The sequence below is a fragment of the Pezoporus occidentalis genome, unplaced genomic scaffold, assembly GCF_034315485.1.
Source record: "Pezoporus occidentalis ecotype Australia unplaced genomic scaffold, CSIRO_AGI_Poc_V1 ctg189, whole genome shotgun sequence".
Classification (NCBI taxonomy): Eukaryota; Metazoa; Chordata; class Aves; order Psittaciformes; family Psittacidae; genus Pezoporus; species Pezoporus occidentalis.
In genome coordinates, this window is record NW_026913737.1 from 400,127 (window position 1) to 417,638 (window position 17,512).

A 17,512-nucleotide genomic window follows, 5' to 3' on the forward strand; every position below is an offset into this window, starting at 1 on the left:
CTCTCATCACGGGCTTCTACATGGGTTTGTTTTCCTATGCGGCAAGGAAGCATGCAAAGATCAAAATATCATTTACCCAGACAACACCGAATTCTCTGTTTTTTCACGGACACATAATGCACTGGGCGCAGCCCACAACAAGGAAAAAGCAGCACCGCTGAGCCACGTGTGAGCCTGGATCCCCTCCTCTGGTGAGCTCTTAGCCAGGGAGCAGTGGGGACTGGGATGCACCAAGGACACACACCAGCCTTTGTGCCTGAAGAGCAATGATCTTCTGCCTGGTGATCCCAGGAAGGAATTAGACTTTTATATATAATACAGACATAGAATTATGTCCTTTAAATACAAAACTCACTCCTGAAGTGAGCAGAAAGCTAGAAAGATGGTGCAAAGATGTGGCTAAACAGAGAAGGAATTCCCCAGACAGAGTAAGCCATGGCAGAAGCCTCGGCCCCCTGATCAGGAGATCAGGGAGGGCTGATAGCCCAGCTGTAGCCCAGCTGGAGGCTCTGCCGGCCCCACACAGCCACCATGGATTAGCCAAGGCACCAGAGGTTTTCTGAAAGACCTAAAGCAGTGCATAGAGACACAGAGCCTCCCACAGCAGCGCACCATGGCTTGGTCCCACACCTGGCCCGCAACACCATGGCCATTCTAGCTAGAACTAGGTGATCTTTAAAACCCCTTCCAACCCAAGCCATTCTATGACTGATTCTATGAAAAGTAGCCACAGCTCCTCTTGCCTGTGACACCAACAGGAAACACAGACCTGTGGCCAGGTTGTGCTTATGCCCAGGGTGCCAGGTGCAGAGAATTGGGCAAGCCTGACCCCGCAGCACTGACATCAGCCCAGCGGAGAGGGGAGCATGAGACTGAGGATCTGTTTCCATAGGGACTAGAAATTTTGTTCTTATAAAAAACTGTGATGGCCAGAGTCATCCCAGCTGCTCCATTTCAGCCTCTGGCTGGGGACCCCTTTTTAACCTGTGGTTGCTATTTTCAGAAAACATGAATGAATACACCATTCAAAGCTCAGTGAATAGAAGCCAGAGCAATAAACGATTACAGGAATAGAAATGAGACCAGGCAGGTCTCACTGGGAGAGTGCCAAGCTGCTCCTCTGTCACCTGTACAATCTAGTACTTGGACAGCCTCTGCTCCATAAGGGCTCACGCTCTTACTTTTTACATACTCTCTTTTAGTAGTAGCAAAAGCAAGAGCCATTAAGTACCCCGGGGAACAGACATGTTAGGGGCAGCAGGAGGGTGAGATGTGCCCTCACATGATGCCAGTAAAGGTGCCCGTGGGAGCCATGCTCTGCCTGCTCCTCTCCAGTGATGCCTCAAGACCACGGAGGACATGCTTCCACAGTGCTGGGCCCACGCCTGACGTGATGCCTCTTGCCCTGACAGTGGGACCAAAGCCATGGGGTACACCACAAGCACCTCTGAGCTCACGCAAAAGCCTTCTAAAGGGGAACTGTCAGCTTATTCCCACAGCACACGCAGAAGCACGGCTGTGGTTAAGCACCAGCTCTGAGGTATTGCTCATTTGCATCATGCACTTTCCTCAGCTGCTTTGATGTCACACGTGAGGTTACGGTGCCCAGGGTGCCTGGAGCTCCGTTTACTCAGGAAGGCAGGTATGCCCATGCTACTCTCTGGTGAGCACAGCCACTGCCATCCAGGCCGCCTGGCTGGCTGTGGGCTCTTCCCTGCTCCCTCCCTGTCCCCACCGTGGCCAGCTGAGCCAGCAGCAGTGTGGCACCCAGGTGACCTGGCCCCACTCACCCATCACTGCCTTCCCAAAAGCCAGCGAGGGCTTGGGAGGGAGCAGGGACACAGGCCAGGAAGCACCTGCAGCTCTCAAGGCACTGGGGAGGCTGCTCCTTCCTTGGCCTATGCCTTTGTGTCATTTCTGCACAATGGGGCCTGTCCCTGTGTGCTACGTGGTCAGTGCCACCCCTCGGCAGCCCCTGTACCATCAAAAGCAGCAAGCTTGCAACAGCATCTTTTGAAGCTTGCCCAGCACTGGCGAGGTGGGCTCCAGCTGCTCAGGCCTGGTGGCACACGGGGTGAAGAAGCAGCCATCACCTGAGAGGCTGCTCAGGTGTCTGCAGTACATAAGGGCAAGGCAGGCCCCAGGCTGGTGATGCCAGCAATGCCAATACCTCTCTAGAGAAGAGAGACAGAGCTGACCTCGATGGGCCCCACACAACTGCCAGACTGGAGGTTTGTCCCTCAGGGCTGCTGCAGATGCCATTAGGTTCAAGCCACCCCCACCGGCTGCTTACTGGTATTTAAAGATGTGATCTCCAGGTGGCTTTGTTTGCTCTATATTAACATTGTTCTCCAGCCTTTGTTTTATTTCTCTTTTGGCTGTGGATGCAGAGGTTTCATGGGATCAGCTCTGTGCAGGGACTAACACCACCCTTGAGCACTGAAGTGGAGGAGTCCAGTTTAGACAACCCTGGACCATCCTCTATAATACCAAAGCTGCCAACATACCCACTGCTTGCACACCAAGACCTTGGGCTGGAAATAGGTGACTGAGGTGAGTCGTAACACCCACCACACAGCAGGGAACAACCAGTCTGAGCAACAGCCTCCAAAAGCACCACTCCAGGGTGGCAGCTCCCAGCGTTAGCATCATGGATGTTTGTCACCAGTGACCAGCAGCAGCTCAGCAGTGCTCAGGTGACGTGGTGTGTGTATATATGTGTGCACACAAGCTACCATGTGTTTGTCTTTGCCTCTTTTGTTTTTTTCCACCCGTGGGTGTCCTGAAGAGTCAAACAATGCAGATCACCCCCGTCACTATCTGAGTGGGGAGAGAGGAGCTGGAGCCCACAAAACCTCAGGGCTCACACAAGGGCAGAGGGTTCAGCTGCCCTGACACATCCCTCTGGAGGAGCCTGTGTCCACTCTATGAGGCTGGCCCAAGGGATCTCACCTGAAAAAAAGCCTTAAACCAAATCTTGCATGTTGCGTTTTACTGGGAAGATCCAGGAAAAGGTAGGAGAGCTATTCTGGAGTGTGTGTGTATAAGGATTTGGCAGTGGTAATGGGCTTCCCAGTCATTCCTACACCCTCTGAGGAGGGCTCATGGTGCCAGGAAACCACGTATGGTTCACATGTGAGTACAACACACATTTTCCTGCACCCAGACAGCTGAGCAAAGGCTGCCCCCAAAACCTCTTGGGCTTCACAGACCAGGTTCTACCATTCCTTCCTCTCTGCTTCCCAAATCAGGCTTTTCAACACTCTCAGAAAAAAAAAAAGGGGGCAGGGAGGGGATATTTCCACCTTTCTGCTCTCTTCCCTTTGGCCCCAGCTCTTGAGCTTCCTCTGTTTTTCCCCTGGGAAAAATCATGCTAAAGACTACAGTGTGACAGGAGCTGTTTTGGAAACAGGATACCTGTATGGTACAATGCATCAGTATCACTGGCTTTTGCAGCCAACAGGAGTGAAAGAAAAAGCTGAAGAGAAGGGATCTGCAGCCAGTGTGTGAACAGCCCCAGGATGCACAGCTCAGCCGCACGGGGAGCAGCAGTAGCAGTCCCTTGCCATTGAAATGTGGGCCAGTGAAGGAGCCATGCCTCAGTAAGGCAAAGAGTGGTGGGGGGCACAAGCTTCACACTCAGCCATGCTGGCAAGAGCTCACAAGCACACATGAGGCAGGGGCAGCTGGCCAGCAGCAGCCAGCACAGGCACAACAGCAGTTTGCCACATGGGCCCTGCTTCCCAAGGGGCAAGGACATGGCTGTTTGACTCACTGCATTAGTGTGTACAAGCTGGGTTTGGGCAGGAGGGTATATAGTTGACTTTTTTGCCCTGAGGGCTCCCCCATTTTTTCAGCACCACAACACAAAGAGTTTTCTGAACTGCAGCTCCTGACCCCCAGGATGGCTTCCAGGGCAGTGAGCAGTGCTTGTAGCAGCTCTGGGAAAGACACCAAGCAAAGCTCTGCTCCATGTCCCTGGCTCAGGGACAGACACACCTTGACTCCCTTTTCTCTGGATGGACCCTCCTGGCAGAACAAGGGCCACCATGCTGTGTGGTGTCTGGTGCCTATGACTGAGGTCCAGCCCCAGCTCTCACATATACCTTGCTCACAGGCTCCAGGAAAAGCCAGGGAGTCCAGCTGAGACATTTTGCAAGGCAAGAGGCACTAATACAGATGAATATCTACCACTTGAAAAGGGAGAAATCCTGCTCACACCCCTGCAGCACCAACCCTCTGGTGCAAGCACCATCAGCCATCTGCAAAAGAGCAAGGCACCTCCTCCATGCTCCCAGGGCAAGGGAATAAAGCTGATAGACTATCATATTCTTACACCCTTTTTCCTGTCTTTAAGAGGCACAGTAGAGAATGCATGAGGACAGAGGGGAAGCTAGAAGATAAGCATTATTTTGAAGCCACTGTTACAGAAGTATTCATTAACTCTGTAACAAATAGAGTTAAAAACCAGATTTGACAATTTGGAACAATCTTCTGGTGAATATTTCAGAGAGGTTGGAAATAGAGGTGAAAATTAAGCAGACAAAGTTACTTCGTGATTTTTCTGATGGGAACATGCATTTTAGTGAGAAATGAAAGTTTCAGTGGAAAAAGCATCCGAAATCTTTGCTTTTCCCTAGAGCAACATAGAGTATCTGCTACCATCAGCATCTCATATAGTCTAACAACAAAATGTAAGTATCTGAAAATCAAACCTACAGTTCACAGAAGGGCTGCGTACCAACCTCCTACAGTACACAGCAAGCACCTGCTGCTGGCTCTGCCAAACCCCATTGGAGCACCGGCTTCCAAGAGATACATGAAACTTTCAGGGTCTTTACTGTTGCAGTCCAGCCCACTGAAACAGTAGGACCTAAAGGAATCTCTTCTGTAATTATCTGTGGTAGGATGACAACTTCAAGAACTGCTGGGGAAGGCTCCTCAGCTGGGGCCAAACCAGTCCCAGGATGTGAGGGTAAGCTGGCCAGCCATGCATATGGAGAGGGGGGTACAGAAGGAAGAGGGGAACAGGGCTTTGCCTGCATGCACTGCTGCCAGGACTTGGACAGGAGCAATCATAGAATCATAGGATAGTTAGGGTTGGAAAGAACCTTAAGATCATCTAGTTCCAACCCCCCTGCCATGGGAAGGGACACTAAAATGCCTGAGCACTCTAAAACAAGGTCTGAAAACCTTCAGAGATTTTAAAGAGGTTGTGATGGCAAGGCCAGCAGCCCTTCCTGTGAGACAAAAGCAACACCAGCTCCTTTCTTTCTTGTTACCGAAGTGGAGTTTCAGAAGTGGCTGTCATTGCACAGAAGCAGATATCTGATTGTGGGAGCTTTTAAATTTAACAAAGACATAACAAAACCCACCGACAGGAAACTGGTTTCAGAAATTCAAATGGAAACAATACTTTTTAATGATAACCAACAACACAGCCCCAGCAAGGCAGTCACTGAGCTGATGCCTGACATCTTTCTGAGGGAGGTCTCTTCAGAGATGATTCCTCCAGGGCTTACCCAGGCACCAGATCCAGATGGAGCAGAGCAAGGTGGGCAACCAAGCCTGCTCCTGGACACATCTCCCAGCAGCTGGCCCACAGGGAAAGGGTAAGGGCTAGACATGTGGCAAAGGGGCTACTCACAGGCTATGTGATGGCAATGACTCTGCTAAGCATAACTGAGCTGGCAAAGGGGCCACAAACACTCACTGCTGCAGCAGTTTCAAGCTCTTTTCCAAACCCTGTACCCACTGCAAGGAGGTCAAGGCTCTAAGCAGTGCCCCATGGGCAGCTTGTACTGCTCTAATTCAGGAACTTTAATGGCTCTCAGGCAGAAGAAGAGCCCAAGTCCAGGCCTCCAGTACTCCACCTGGGTGTCCTCAGGCCGAGAATATTCAGCAGTTGTAAAACCCCCATGGGACAGAAGTTATCTGGAGACATGAATTCATTTCCTGGCAGGAAATTAATAAAAAATGCTGAAAAAAGCTTCACTTGGATGCGCTTCTTGGTGAAAATAATTCTTAACACTCAAATTTTCTGTCCAGTTGTAACTCAATGCTGCCTACACTTTTCATGATCTAGAAGAGAGGATATCATCATCTATTCAGGACCTTGGACCACAACCAAAATCAAGGCTGGAGGCAGGTTACAGCAGCAGCTCAGTGATGGCCAGCCCCTGTTCTTGACCCAGAAGAAATCAGCTCTGTGTTCCCACCACTGCTATACAACCCCAGCCAGAGCTGCCTCTGCACAGGGACCCCCAGGACACTTAACAGGACTCCTCAGAAGATGCAATGTCTTGGAAGCAGCTGAGGTGCCCTCATCTCAGCATGAACTAATGTCTCTGTACAACCAAGGAAGGCAGACACCAGTGTCTGTGCCCTGGCTTTGCACTCTTTGTTAACTCTGCTGCTCTTCAAACAAGCTCAAAGGGTTCCAAGCCCATTACAGTCTCTTCAGCCCACAGTGTCCAGAGCACACAGAGCTTGGCTTGCCTCAAATTTGGCACTCACTGACCCTGGGGACAATAAGGGTGCGTATGCCTGACATAGCCTGGCTTCCCAGCCTGCCCCAGGGCACAGCTACATTAAGTTTTTGTTCTGCAGTTACTGTGAGGCAGGCTGGTGAATTCTTCCTCTTCTACCAAACAGACCACACCAGCAGCCACACTGGTGAAGAAAGGCAACTCCACAAGCAAACCTTCCAGCTCTGAGAAATTGTTTCCTTCTAGAAGCCCACTGAAGTTATGCTGCTGAAGACCTCCCCCTAGCAGCAGGAGCTGCGCCTCTCACTCAGAGAGGAGTTGCTGATATCATGCTACTCCTACAGTACTGCTGAAAACCCTTCTGCACATCATTTCAGGCCAGCAAGGAATATCCATCATTACCTACAAGTCTCTGACACAGACCAGCCACCACCACCACCACCACCACCCCCCCCAGCAGCCTTCTGAGCGCTGGGGAGGCAGCCCCTCTTCTGTGGAGACTTTCTTCTCTGATGACATTGTACTTCAGCAACAAGTCACATGCTTCCTTCTACCTCAGAAGCACAAAAGGTGGTCTTCTTTCTTGGTATTGTTTTCATTTGGCTGCAGAGTGTTTCTGCTACCCCTGTTTGGGGCTCTTAGGCATTGATGGTTAAGGACACAAGTGTGGTGCATGTGGTTTCTTCTTAAATGTAAGCAGTCTCATTTCCTCATTTTTCTCTTTGACAGAAGTTTCCTTAAGGTCAAGTAGCGGGAAGGTGATACAAACTTACCAGAGTCCATGTTTTTAGGCACTGCTGGCACGCAGTTTCTGGCCTGCAGAGTCACTCTTTGCATCAAGCCATACCCCAAGCTTTCTACAACAGGGGGATTTCTGCTACAAGGAAGAACTGGGGCAACAACCAAAAACACCCACCTCAGCTGCAGAAGAAAACGTGCGAAGGCTGGGAGGGGATATATTAGCAGTTAAGCTAAGAGAAAGGCAGTACAGTGCATATCTGACATCAAGTGCTATGCTCCAGGTTTCTGCTGTGAACTAGGGATGAGAAACAGCTTTCCTGGTCACCAGTCTCAGAAGCAAGACTATTTGGAGTGCTGAGGAAGGCTACATTCACAGCTCTAGGATCCACCTTGACACCCAGGTGGAAAGGCTTTATCAGAATGAAGTCAGGCCTGTCAGCTGGAACGGTCTGAAAAATTAAAATGTTTTCTTTCTGCAACCTACATTCTCAGAGGCATTGGCCACATCTTGAGATGTGTATCTGAGGCCATGAAGTGAACCTGATGAAGCGCTCATGCACTTTTTCTCCCTCTTCACGTGGTAGCTAATGGTTTTCCACTGTAAATCTAGAAATGAGCTGCTAGAAGCACTAGCAGCTCCCAAGTAGCTACTTTCAGTACACTGCAGAGTTCCTAGAGCATTAAGAACATAGAATGTAATTCTCACTACTGATGATGTGACAGATAATGTCACATTCCTTCCCTTCTGTCTTCCTATACAATACTCTGGGATGAGCACAAGTTCTAGAGCTAAACTGCAGCAACAGGCAAAGGACTGCAGAAAAAAACCTTCAGTGGTGAAGGCCACTGAACAGCATCACAAGTTGCCTAAGACAACCCTGAAAAGCTTCCATTGCAAGTTTTTTGGCAGAAGAGTTTTGGCCAAGCCCACCTTGCCGTAGAACTGGCAGGCTCTTGGTGGATCCTGAGGCAAGGAGAAAGACAAACCCTCCCAAACTAATTTCAGTGCTACTTTGAGGTAAGCCTTTTAAGTTCAACAACCTTACTCATCTTAGAGGGCTGATTACTGCAGTGCAGACATCTGTCATGTCACAGTGAAAGCCATCAGCCTAACAGTGATACATATCACCCTGCTTTCAGGGCAGGTCTCCAACAGCAGTAGTCAGCAGCTAAGACTCCAGCTGGCTGCTGGTTACTAGTGGCACTCAATATTGGGATGAACACTCAGGAGTCAATACCGGGGTTTCTTATGCTTTCTATGTTTGCTACTGACCTTGATGACAGGATAGAGCATATAGGCACCGAACTGGGAGGAGTGGTTTCATACACGGAAGGGCAGAGCTGCTATTCAGAGGGACCTAGACAGGTTGGAGAAAGAGGCTGAAAGGAACCTCAAGAAGTTCAATGGCAAATGCACAGCCTGGCCACTGTGATGGAGTAACCTCCTGAAGCAGAACAGGCTGCAAATGGAGACAATAGGCAGGAATGCAACTTTGCAGGAAAGGACCTGGAAGTATGGGTGAACAAGCAACCCAGGGCTCCTCAGTGCACCTGTGCAGCAAGGGCCAACCACTAGCAGGAGCATAGGCAGTAGGGTGAGGACAAGGATCCTCATCTCTGCTCAGCACTCACAGGACCATCTGGAGAGCTGAGTACAGTTTGGGATCAACAGCACAAGGACAGTGACACACCAGAGCAACCTCAGTGGAGGCTATCAAGATGGACTGCAGCATACAATGTATAAACAGAAGCTGAGAGTGCCAGGTTTGCTCAGCCTGGAGAGAAGGCAAAGGGAAATCTTCCTATTATCTGCTATCACTCATGGGGACCCACAAAGACACACAGGAAGAGCTGAAAGGCAACAGGAACAACATGAGAAATCCAGATGAGATGCAAGGAAAAACCTTCACCGTCATCTTGGTCAGACAACTGTAATGGTAAATGCCACCATTTCTCTGGTCTCATCTGCAAAGACAGTCAACCTGCTCCAACTCTGAACTTAGCCCTTCTTTAAGCAGGGAGTGGACAAAGCAGCCTCCAGACATCCTTTCCAGCAGAACTGCCCCAGAAGCATCGCTTCCCACAAGACCTCTCACTTTGTGGGAAAGTGCATTGAGAACATGTGCCTTTCAGTTTTCTGATTTGTGAAACTGGGCTGACAGGATTTCCTTATTCCAGCCTTTGTTGTCTAGCAGGTGTACCAAATAACCCAAACAACAGTGTGGAATAGATGACTCAGCTCTTCAGAACATGAGGCTCTATCTGCAGAGCCTTCTCCCAGCACATGCAAACAGGAGAGGGAGGCACTTCTTGTGCCATGCTTAGTGTTTTGTTTCAGAACTCGCTTGTGATGCAGTTTAGAGGCTGCATGCTTTCTTCAGATCTGAAATCCTCAGAGCTGCCCCAAAGTTTCTAGCAAACAAACTTAATGCTTTCATTTTACACCAGAAACATAACAGTTATCAGGAAAATTCCCCTCCCACACCCCAGAGTCCATACTTTGGGTGATGTGATGATCTCACAGTTACTCAGGTTCAATGTTGCTTTTAAAAACTGTCATGTAAAGCCACTGGGGTCAACTTTTAAGCTAAGGCTCACTTGGAAAAGGTATGTATGATTACATACAGAAAAAATGGCAGTTGAGAGAAAGGAACCAAAAGCAATCTTCCATCTCCTCTCACGCACTCCTCTCTTAAGCACACACTGCTATACTGTAAGAGACACGACCTACCAAGTACAACTGCTCCCATCCTGCCACACCCTGCCGTACGTTTCTCCTGTTGCCTTTACCAGCTTCTTTGCAATCCTTAAATGGTCTTCTCATGATGAGAGCGACCCAGGGAATTACAGACCAGTCAGTCTCACCTCTGTGCCTGGCAAAATCTTGGAGCAGATTCTCCTGGAAGGCATGCTAAGGCACATGAAAAACAACAAGGTGCTTGGTGACAGCCAGCATGGCTTCACTAAGGGGAAATCCTGCCTGACCAATTTGGCGGCCTTCTGTGATGGGGCTACGGAACTGATGGACAGAGGTAGAGCAGTTGATGTCATCTACCTGGACTTGTGTAAAGTGTTCGACACTGTCCCACACGACATCCTTGTCTCTAAATTGGAGAGACATCAATTTGATGGATGGACCACTCGGTGGATAAAGAACTGCCTGGATGGCCACATACAAAGAGTTGTGGTCAATGGCTCAATGTCCGGTTGGAGACCAGTAACGAGTGGTGCCCCTCAGGGATCGGTGTTGGGACCGGTCTTGTTCAACATCTTCGTCGCTGACATGGACAGTGGGACTGAGTGCGCCCTCAGCAAGTTTGCCGATGACACCAAGCTGTGTGGTTCAGTTGATACACTGGAGGGAAGGAATGCCATCCAGAGGGACCTCGACACACTTGTGAGGTGGGCCAATGCCAACCTTATGAAGTTTAACCATGCCAAGTGCAAGGTCCTACACCTGGGTCGGAGCAATCCCAGGCACAGCTACAGGTTGGGCAGAGAAGAGATTCAGAGCAGCCCTGTGGAGAAGGACTTGGGGGTGTTGGTTGATGAGAAAATGAACTTGAGCCGGCAGTGTGCACTTGCAGCCCAGAAAGCCAACTGTATCCTGGGCTGCATCAAAAGGAACGTGACCAGCAGGTTGAAGGAGGTGATCCTGCCCCTCTACTCTGCTCTCATGAGACCTCAACTGGAGTATTGTGTGCAGTTCTGGTGTCCTCAACATAAAAAGGACATGGAACTGTTGGAACAAGTCCAGAGGAGGGCCATGAGGATGATCAGGGGAGTGGAGCACCTCCTGTATGAAGACAGGCTGAGAAAGTTGGGGTTGTTCAGCCTGGAGAAGAGAAGGCTGCATGGAGACCTCATAGCAGCCTTCCAGTATCTGAAGGGGGCCTATAGGGATGCTGGGGAGGGGCTCTTCATTAGGGACTTTAGTGATAGGACAAGGGGTAATGGGTTAAAACTTAAACAGGGGAAGTTTAGATTGGATATAAGGAGGAAATTCTTTCCTGTTAGGGTGGTGAGGCACTGGAATGGGTTGCCCAGGGAGGTTGTGAATGCTCCATCCCTGGCCATGTTCAAGACCAGGTTGGACAAGGCCTTGGGTGATATGGTTTAGTGTGAGGTGTCCCTGCCCATGGCAGGGGGGTTAGAACTTGAGGATCTTAAGGTCCTTTCCAACCCTAACTATTCTATGATTCTATGATTCTAATATCTGCATGGGCACCCCCTCTTGCTATGCCCAGCTCCACAGCACATCCCCTTGCTACAAGTCTGGTCCAAACCAGGGGTCAAAACCAGACATTATAAAAAAGATAAATGGGAAGAAACATCAGGGACCTGCACCTTCTTAGGGCTTAGTCCTGGGGGCACAGCAGCTAAGGAAACTGTGCAAGAAAAAGGGAAAGATCTCCTATCCAAATACTTCCCAAATGGGAACTTCCCCTTTCATATCCCCCAGAGGAAACCATTTTGATTCCACTATCTTGTGGCACAGTAAGCCAAGTCATCCTTCAGCAGGTATCTCCATACATGTAGTTAAAAAACAGGTAATATATTGACTAAAATATTTTAATGGAATTCTCATGTTATAAAAGCACAGCAGGTGAAATTTCTCTTTTCACACACAGTGATATGCATCCGCCCATGTGGAGAACTGTGGCTGCATATTTTTCTGATTAAGTAAATATGAGACATCTAGTTTACACTGCAAATCCAATGAGCCTCAATGCTGACAGTGCACTGGTATATGTATTCAAGAGTTACTGTCCCACCTCAGGGATGGTCAAGCTGCCTGCTGGGAGGGCTAAACCATTAGCTGCTCTGACAGACACCAAAGTTGCCTCTTATCATAGGTCCAACAACTCCTAAAGCATCTGATCACTACTGCAAGACAGAGGTGAGTGAAGGATGAGGCTGATAAGAAAACACTACTCACAACCTGATTTTATTGTGCATTTTGGTAACCAGAGAGAGATTCCTATGACAGTGTGCACATTCATGGTTTGTGATGCAAAACAGTTCAAATGACAGGCTAAGAAGGACCTTTCCCTTTTTCCCGTTTTCTCAGTTTCTGAAAGTTTCCCTGGCAGAAGAGGAACAATGTCAGCTTACAGAATTGCTCATCTTCAGAGGAGCCCACCCTGTTCCAGTTAAATGAATGGAAGAGGATCCCACTAACTGCAAAAGAAGCTGGACAAGGCCCCTGCTCAGAATGGAAACTACTCAAGAGGGGAAAATGAGAAAGCAGATTCTCCATGCTCACAAAAGACAACACAAATACACCTTTTTAAATCAACTCTTTCTATCCTCACATTTATTAAAATAAAAAATAAAAAATACCAAAAAAAACAAACACACAAAAAAACCCCAAACCAGTCTTTGCAAACAAATCTCGTTTCTCCTTCCCAATTCAGTGGGATTGCTGCAAGCACTCCATGACACCTGACTGTAGGGTGCAGAGAAAGTGTATTGCAACTCAGTCATATTTCCATAGGAAAACCTGACTCATAACTTACAACATCCTTGAAATGCTAACAGAGGTTGGTAAGAAGCATCCAAGTGTCAAGTCCAAGGAACAGCATTGTAGCCATCTGAGGCCTGACATGGCTCCTAGCTCTAGCAGAGTAGAAGGCCCTCCTTTGCTGCCAGGCGCTCGCGATGGATTTTATCCTGCTGCAGCTCCTCATGGTTTGGATGCCAGAGCTTCATGACAATTCTCTCAATGTTTAGAGCATAGACAGTGTGCGCAGGAATAACTTCTTTGTGCACCTGAACATACACATCAGAAAGCAAATTCCATGTTTTCATACACATTTTCCCACATTGCCCATGGAATAACCTCCCCCTGCACATGAGCCCAGCAGGCTGTCTGTCACACATGAGAACTGCAACTTGGCAGCACTGCCACCCCAGTCAGCACAGAGCAACCACCTGTTATGCCACCTTGTAAGCGAGTGGCAAGGTAAGAAAATAATCATTTTTGCTTAGACACCTCCCCAGCACTGGTGTCTGATCACAGGTAACCTACTGCAGCAGTCTGCACACCAGAACCAAATATTCCTTTAAGTACCGAGGTGGAACAAGAGGAGTAAGAAGGGACATGAAGTCACTTCACTGCATCATGTGTAACATGAACAGCTTACCTGCAGTGCCTCAAAAAGGTCATACATGTTCACTGGTGGGAGAGATGCCGGTAAGGTGTCTCCAGAGCACGCCAGGAGTAATGCTGCCTGCTGCTCGGCATCATCGGGAGGGGGCTGTGGGGCTAGACTCTGACCAGCAGAAGGCGCCACACAGGTTGGAGGGCTGTAGAGGGAGCAAGCAGTAAAACCCTCAGTCAAGACAACAGCACTAGCTTTGGAAGTCACACAGCAGCAGCTTGGCCCCAGGGTTTGCTTTGCCCTATCAGTTGACTTAGCCCTAACATACGTAAAATCATTTCAGGTGTAATTAAGAATATCTTGAAAACTCCAGTTTAATAAAAATAGCACAAACTGATCCTCAACATGCTTCAAACCTGCTTAACTGATCTCAATTGGACAACTTTTTATTTGCAGCCAATTGCTTCTACTCAGCACAAGACTTAAGGCACTCACAACATAAAACTGAAAGACACAAGCCATTAGGCAGAGCTGTTTGGATTGCCCTGTAGTGCTTGTAGTGCTGTAATCAAACCTTAGAACACCCACGACCTCCTGTCAACTCCTAGAAGCTGTCACAGACAAACACAACTGCCTTCTCACACACACAGGTTGCCAGATGCACAGCACAAGTTGTTTGACATTGAGACTTTGGAAAACAAGATGACCTTGAAGCTCTGCTGACTGGAAAGGCATGCCAAGGAGCCATAAATACATTTGGATGCAAGAAACAGCAGGATGCCCTCACCAGCATTTCACTCCTATGGCATTGCAGCGATGCCCCATAAAGGGATGGCTCTTCTGCCCTGAGAACAGCAGAATTCCTGTCTCACTCACTACAGTTTCCAAAAAGCAATACTTATTAAGGACATGCAGAGGGCCAGGGGTCACCTTCTTAAATTGATGGACAAGCACAAGTGAGAAAGAGGGACTTAAAACTGTTCTAAACTCCACTGCTGAGAAATCCCCACGTTCTCCCTCTCTGTTTAGCCCTACAGTCCTCCATACTGATACCCTCCTAGTGTGAGGGCTAAACACCATTATTAATAGATTCTACTAAGTAAAAAGGGAAACTGAACCATGGAGTAACCTCACAACTAGCAACTTGCACTTAAAATTAGCTCAGAGCTCCTTACCACTCAATTAAATTGTTATAAGCAACAACACTGTTCTTCAGATACGGCTGAGGGTTAACATTGCTTCCAAAGGCATATTTAAAATGGCCATCTCTCAGACGATATGCTTTCCGCCGGGATATCACAGATGTCAGAATATCCTTAAGATGGTTCTGCAATGAAAAACAATCTTATTACCCATGCTGATCCATTTACTGTACCAAGCCATGGCTATGAAAAGTGCCTCATCAATTGGCAAGACAGAAGTAATGCTGCTATGACCACAAGGAGCTAAAGATCTGGAACCAGGATCTGGACAAGTTACAGTATGTTTTCACTGTTGGATACAGAGAACATAGCACTGTGCGAGTACTGTAGGCATCAGCCTGTAAACTGTACTTTAATACATGATGTGCTGCTTTAAATGTCAAAGAGATTTCTTAAATGCTAGGAAATTCCCAACCTCTGACCCCTTTGATAAAGAGTTAAGAGATTTCATCATTGGCAGTAGACGTTACATTTGTACTGAAATACTGTCCCTAAAACTACAGTGAAAAGCCACTCACTCCTCATTTTCAGACTGTTCAGTTGCCTGAAAAGCATTGGAGTAGCGTTGTCTGAGAAGACAACCAGACAACTGTTTCTTAATCTGGCCTCAGTCCCAGATGGGGAATTCAGGTTGGCCTCCACATCCTGACTCCAGAAAACCATCCACACATCAATGCTCCAAGTAACAGCTGTATCAGTCCTGGGGTACATCAGGCAATGCACCACTGACAGCCAAAACCAGCAAGAGCAGGCACTTCACCTGCAAGTATTCCCCAATCTGTCACTTCACTACCATGCCAGATACTTACACCTGTAACAGAGGTTTTGGGACTTTTCTTTTTATAGAAGTGTTTAAACTGGAGCTCCCATTCTGCCCCTGTTTTTAACTGACACAAACAGCATTTTCCAAAACAGCTATTTAAGCATGCCCAGAGTTCCTCATATGAAAGCACTTCAAAATTAACACTTGCAGGCAGAAATCAAAGACTTTACATCTAAGATGCCACGAGTTTGGAAGACCTTTGAGTTTCACATTACTCTTCCCAAGGCAAACTGGCAGTTAGAGAAGCAGGTTTCCTCACGACACTGAAGGGCACTACTCCCTGCTGCGCACAGAGCATTTTGCTGCTGGCATAATGAGACCACCACTGCTGCCCAGCCCAGCCTCTCACCTCCACAGCATAAACAACTGCCGTCACTGCCTCCTCTGTAACATTGTCTAGCCCATGCTCATATGCTGTTACGATCATCCTTCCTTCTAACTGGCCACGTGTAGGAAGCATCATGGTATGAGAACACAGCTTCAAATCATCATCTTCTTGAGGATCCTTTGCCACAAATTGCTGGGCTCCAGAGAGTGGATTCTGAGGCTGGAACCGGTGCTGTTATGAACACAACATTAGACCGTAAGAAGAAAAATACCCAGCAGGCCCTTTGGTTCATCACGCTAAACATCCTTTCTCCAGCTGGAAATCAAATGCCTGCAAAAGTGTATCACAGTAGGACAAGCAGAGTGATATTCTTCCCCAGGACACTCTCCCAGTCCCCAGTGATTTGTGATGTGACAGAAAATGTGAGCCAGAGTTGGTGTGCTTTTATTAAGCAACCCATGAACTTGTTCGGCAATGCCCTGAACCACCCAAACTTTGAGTATCCACATCCTACAGCAAGGAATTCTACGGTGTAACAACACACCACATAAAGTGTCACCTTCTCAGGTTTGCTCTGTACTTCCCTCACCTGCTAGATTCTTTCTATTCTCCTCTAAGGCTCAAATGCTATCCAGGCCAGTGTTGATTTTATGGACTTCCATATTTTACAGTCACCTCTTTCCATGCTGAGGGGTTCTTGTCTATTTAGCTATTAATTGTACAGAAGGGTATGGTTTTCCTTACTAACTGTACAGTTTCCATCAAGATTAAAAACCATCATCTTAAGCTTGTGTGATTGATTCTCATTTATTTAAAGCTTTAAATGGAACAACTTAGCCAAATTCCAGGTTTGAATTTCATACTCTAGTCTCCCCATGCCCTTACAATACTCCAAGCAGAGCTGTGTTACTGAGCAGCCACTGATTCAGAGATGGATTATGAATACTTTTCAGAACTGCCTCAGTTATTTAGGAAAAAAAAGACATCACAGAACAGGAATTTGTACCACAAGACAGCAACCCCCATTTTCCAGGCCACACATATTCCAGCATAATGCCCTTGCAGAGCTGGTGCCTCAAGCTGCAAGTGGTTGTGGTGACTCCTGGGAAGTTTTGGGCCCCAGGTAAAGCAGGGGAAAAAAAGCACATGAGAACAACTGATACTTGAGCCCAGACATGTGCTTGACCCAGCCCACAAGGGAACAAGCTGATGGAGTACTCCCACAAGCATCCAAGCCACAAATCCAGTGGCTTTGGAATGACGATGGCTGCAAGGTTCTCAGGGCATCAAGACAAACACAATCTTTAAATATAAACAACGAATATGCAGCAAAGTGGATCTCTCGCATCTTGGTTTCAGGAGAAGGGCGGCTGCTTTATTCAAAGTACAGTGTGGCATTTAACTCAAGAGTGAAAAACCAATCCACCCACCAGTTATGTGAAAGCAGGTTTCCCTCCCCGTAATTCTGAAGACTTATGTTTTCATTACAGGAAAGCTACATATCTGTATGCCTGGAAAAAAAGACCTTAAAAATGTAAGCAACTCCAAAGGAGAACGTGGTTTAGCAAAGCAGAAGCCAACTGGAACGAACCTGTGGTCATTCACAGCTGTTACTCTGACCAATGAGGGAAACATCAGGAAATATCAAGGCACTTCAAGTTCACACTGCTCAGGAATTCCAGTAGTAGTAGACAAGCCCATTAATCACAACATACAGTACTTACTACCAAGCATTACAGGAATATATGTATAAACACACACTAGATGTGCTGTAACACAGGGGGATCCGAGTAACCAAATTCCAAGGCTTCCATTACATCACAACT

General features: G+C 47.8%; 2 protein-coding genes across 2 annotated transcripts in view; both read right to left on the minus strand.

Annotated features, from left to right (window-relative positions):
- The window catches only part of TNFSF4 (TNF superfamily member 4), a 48,150-nt gene that overhangs the window by 21,580 nt on the left and 9,058 nt on the right, over nucleotides 1–17,512 (minus strand). The window lies entirely within an intron of this gene.
- The window catches only part of TADA1 (transcriptional adaptor 1), a 31,283-nt gene that overhangs the window by 4,347 nt on the left and 9,424 nt on the right, over nucleotides 1–17,512 (minus strand). The window contains exons 5-8 of the mRNA XM_062616184.1: nucleotides 15,708–15,917; nucleotides 14,509–14,660; nucleotides 13,376–13,538; nucleotides 12,847–13,001 (exon numbers count right to left, since the gene is read on the minus strand). Coding sequence (XP_062472168.1) covers nucleotides 12,849–13,001; nucleotides 13,376–13,538; nucleotides 14,509–14,660; nucleotides 15,708–15,917 — 678 coding nt within the window. The 3' untranslated portion in view covers nucleotides 12,847–12,848. The remainder of the gene's footprint in view (nucleotides 1–12,846; nucleotides 13,002–13,375; nucleotides 13,539–14,508; nucleotides 14,661–15,707; nucleotides 15,918–17,512) is intronic.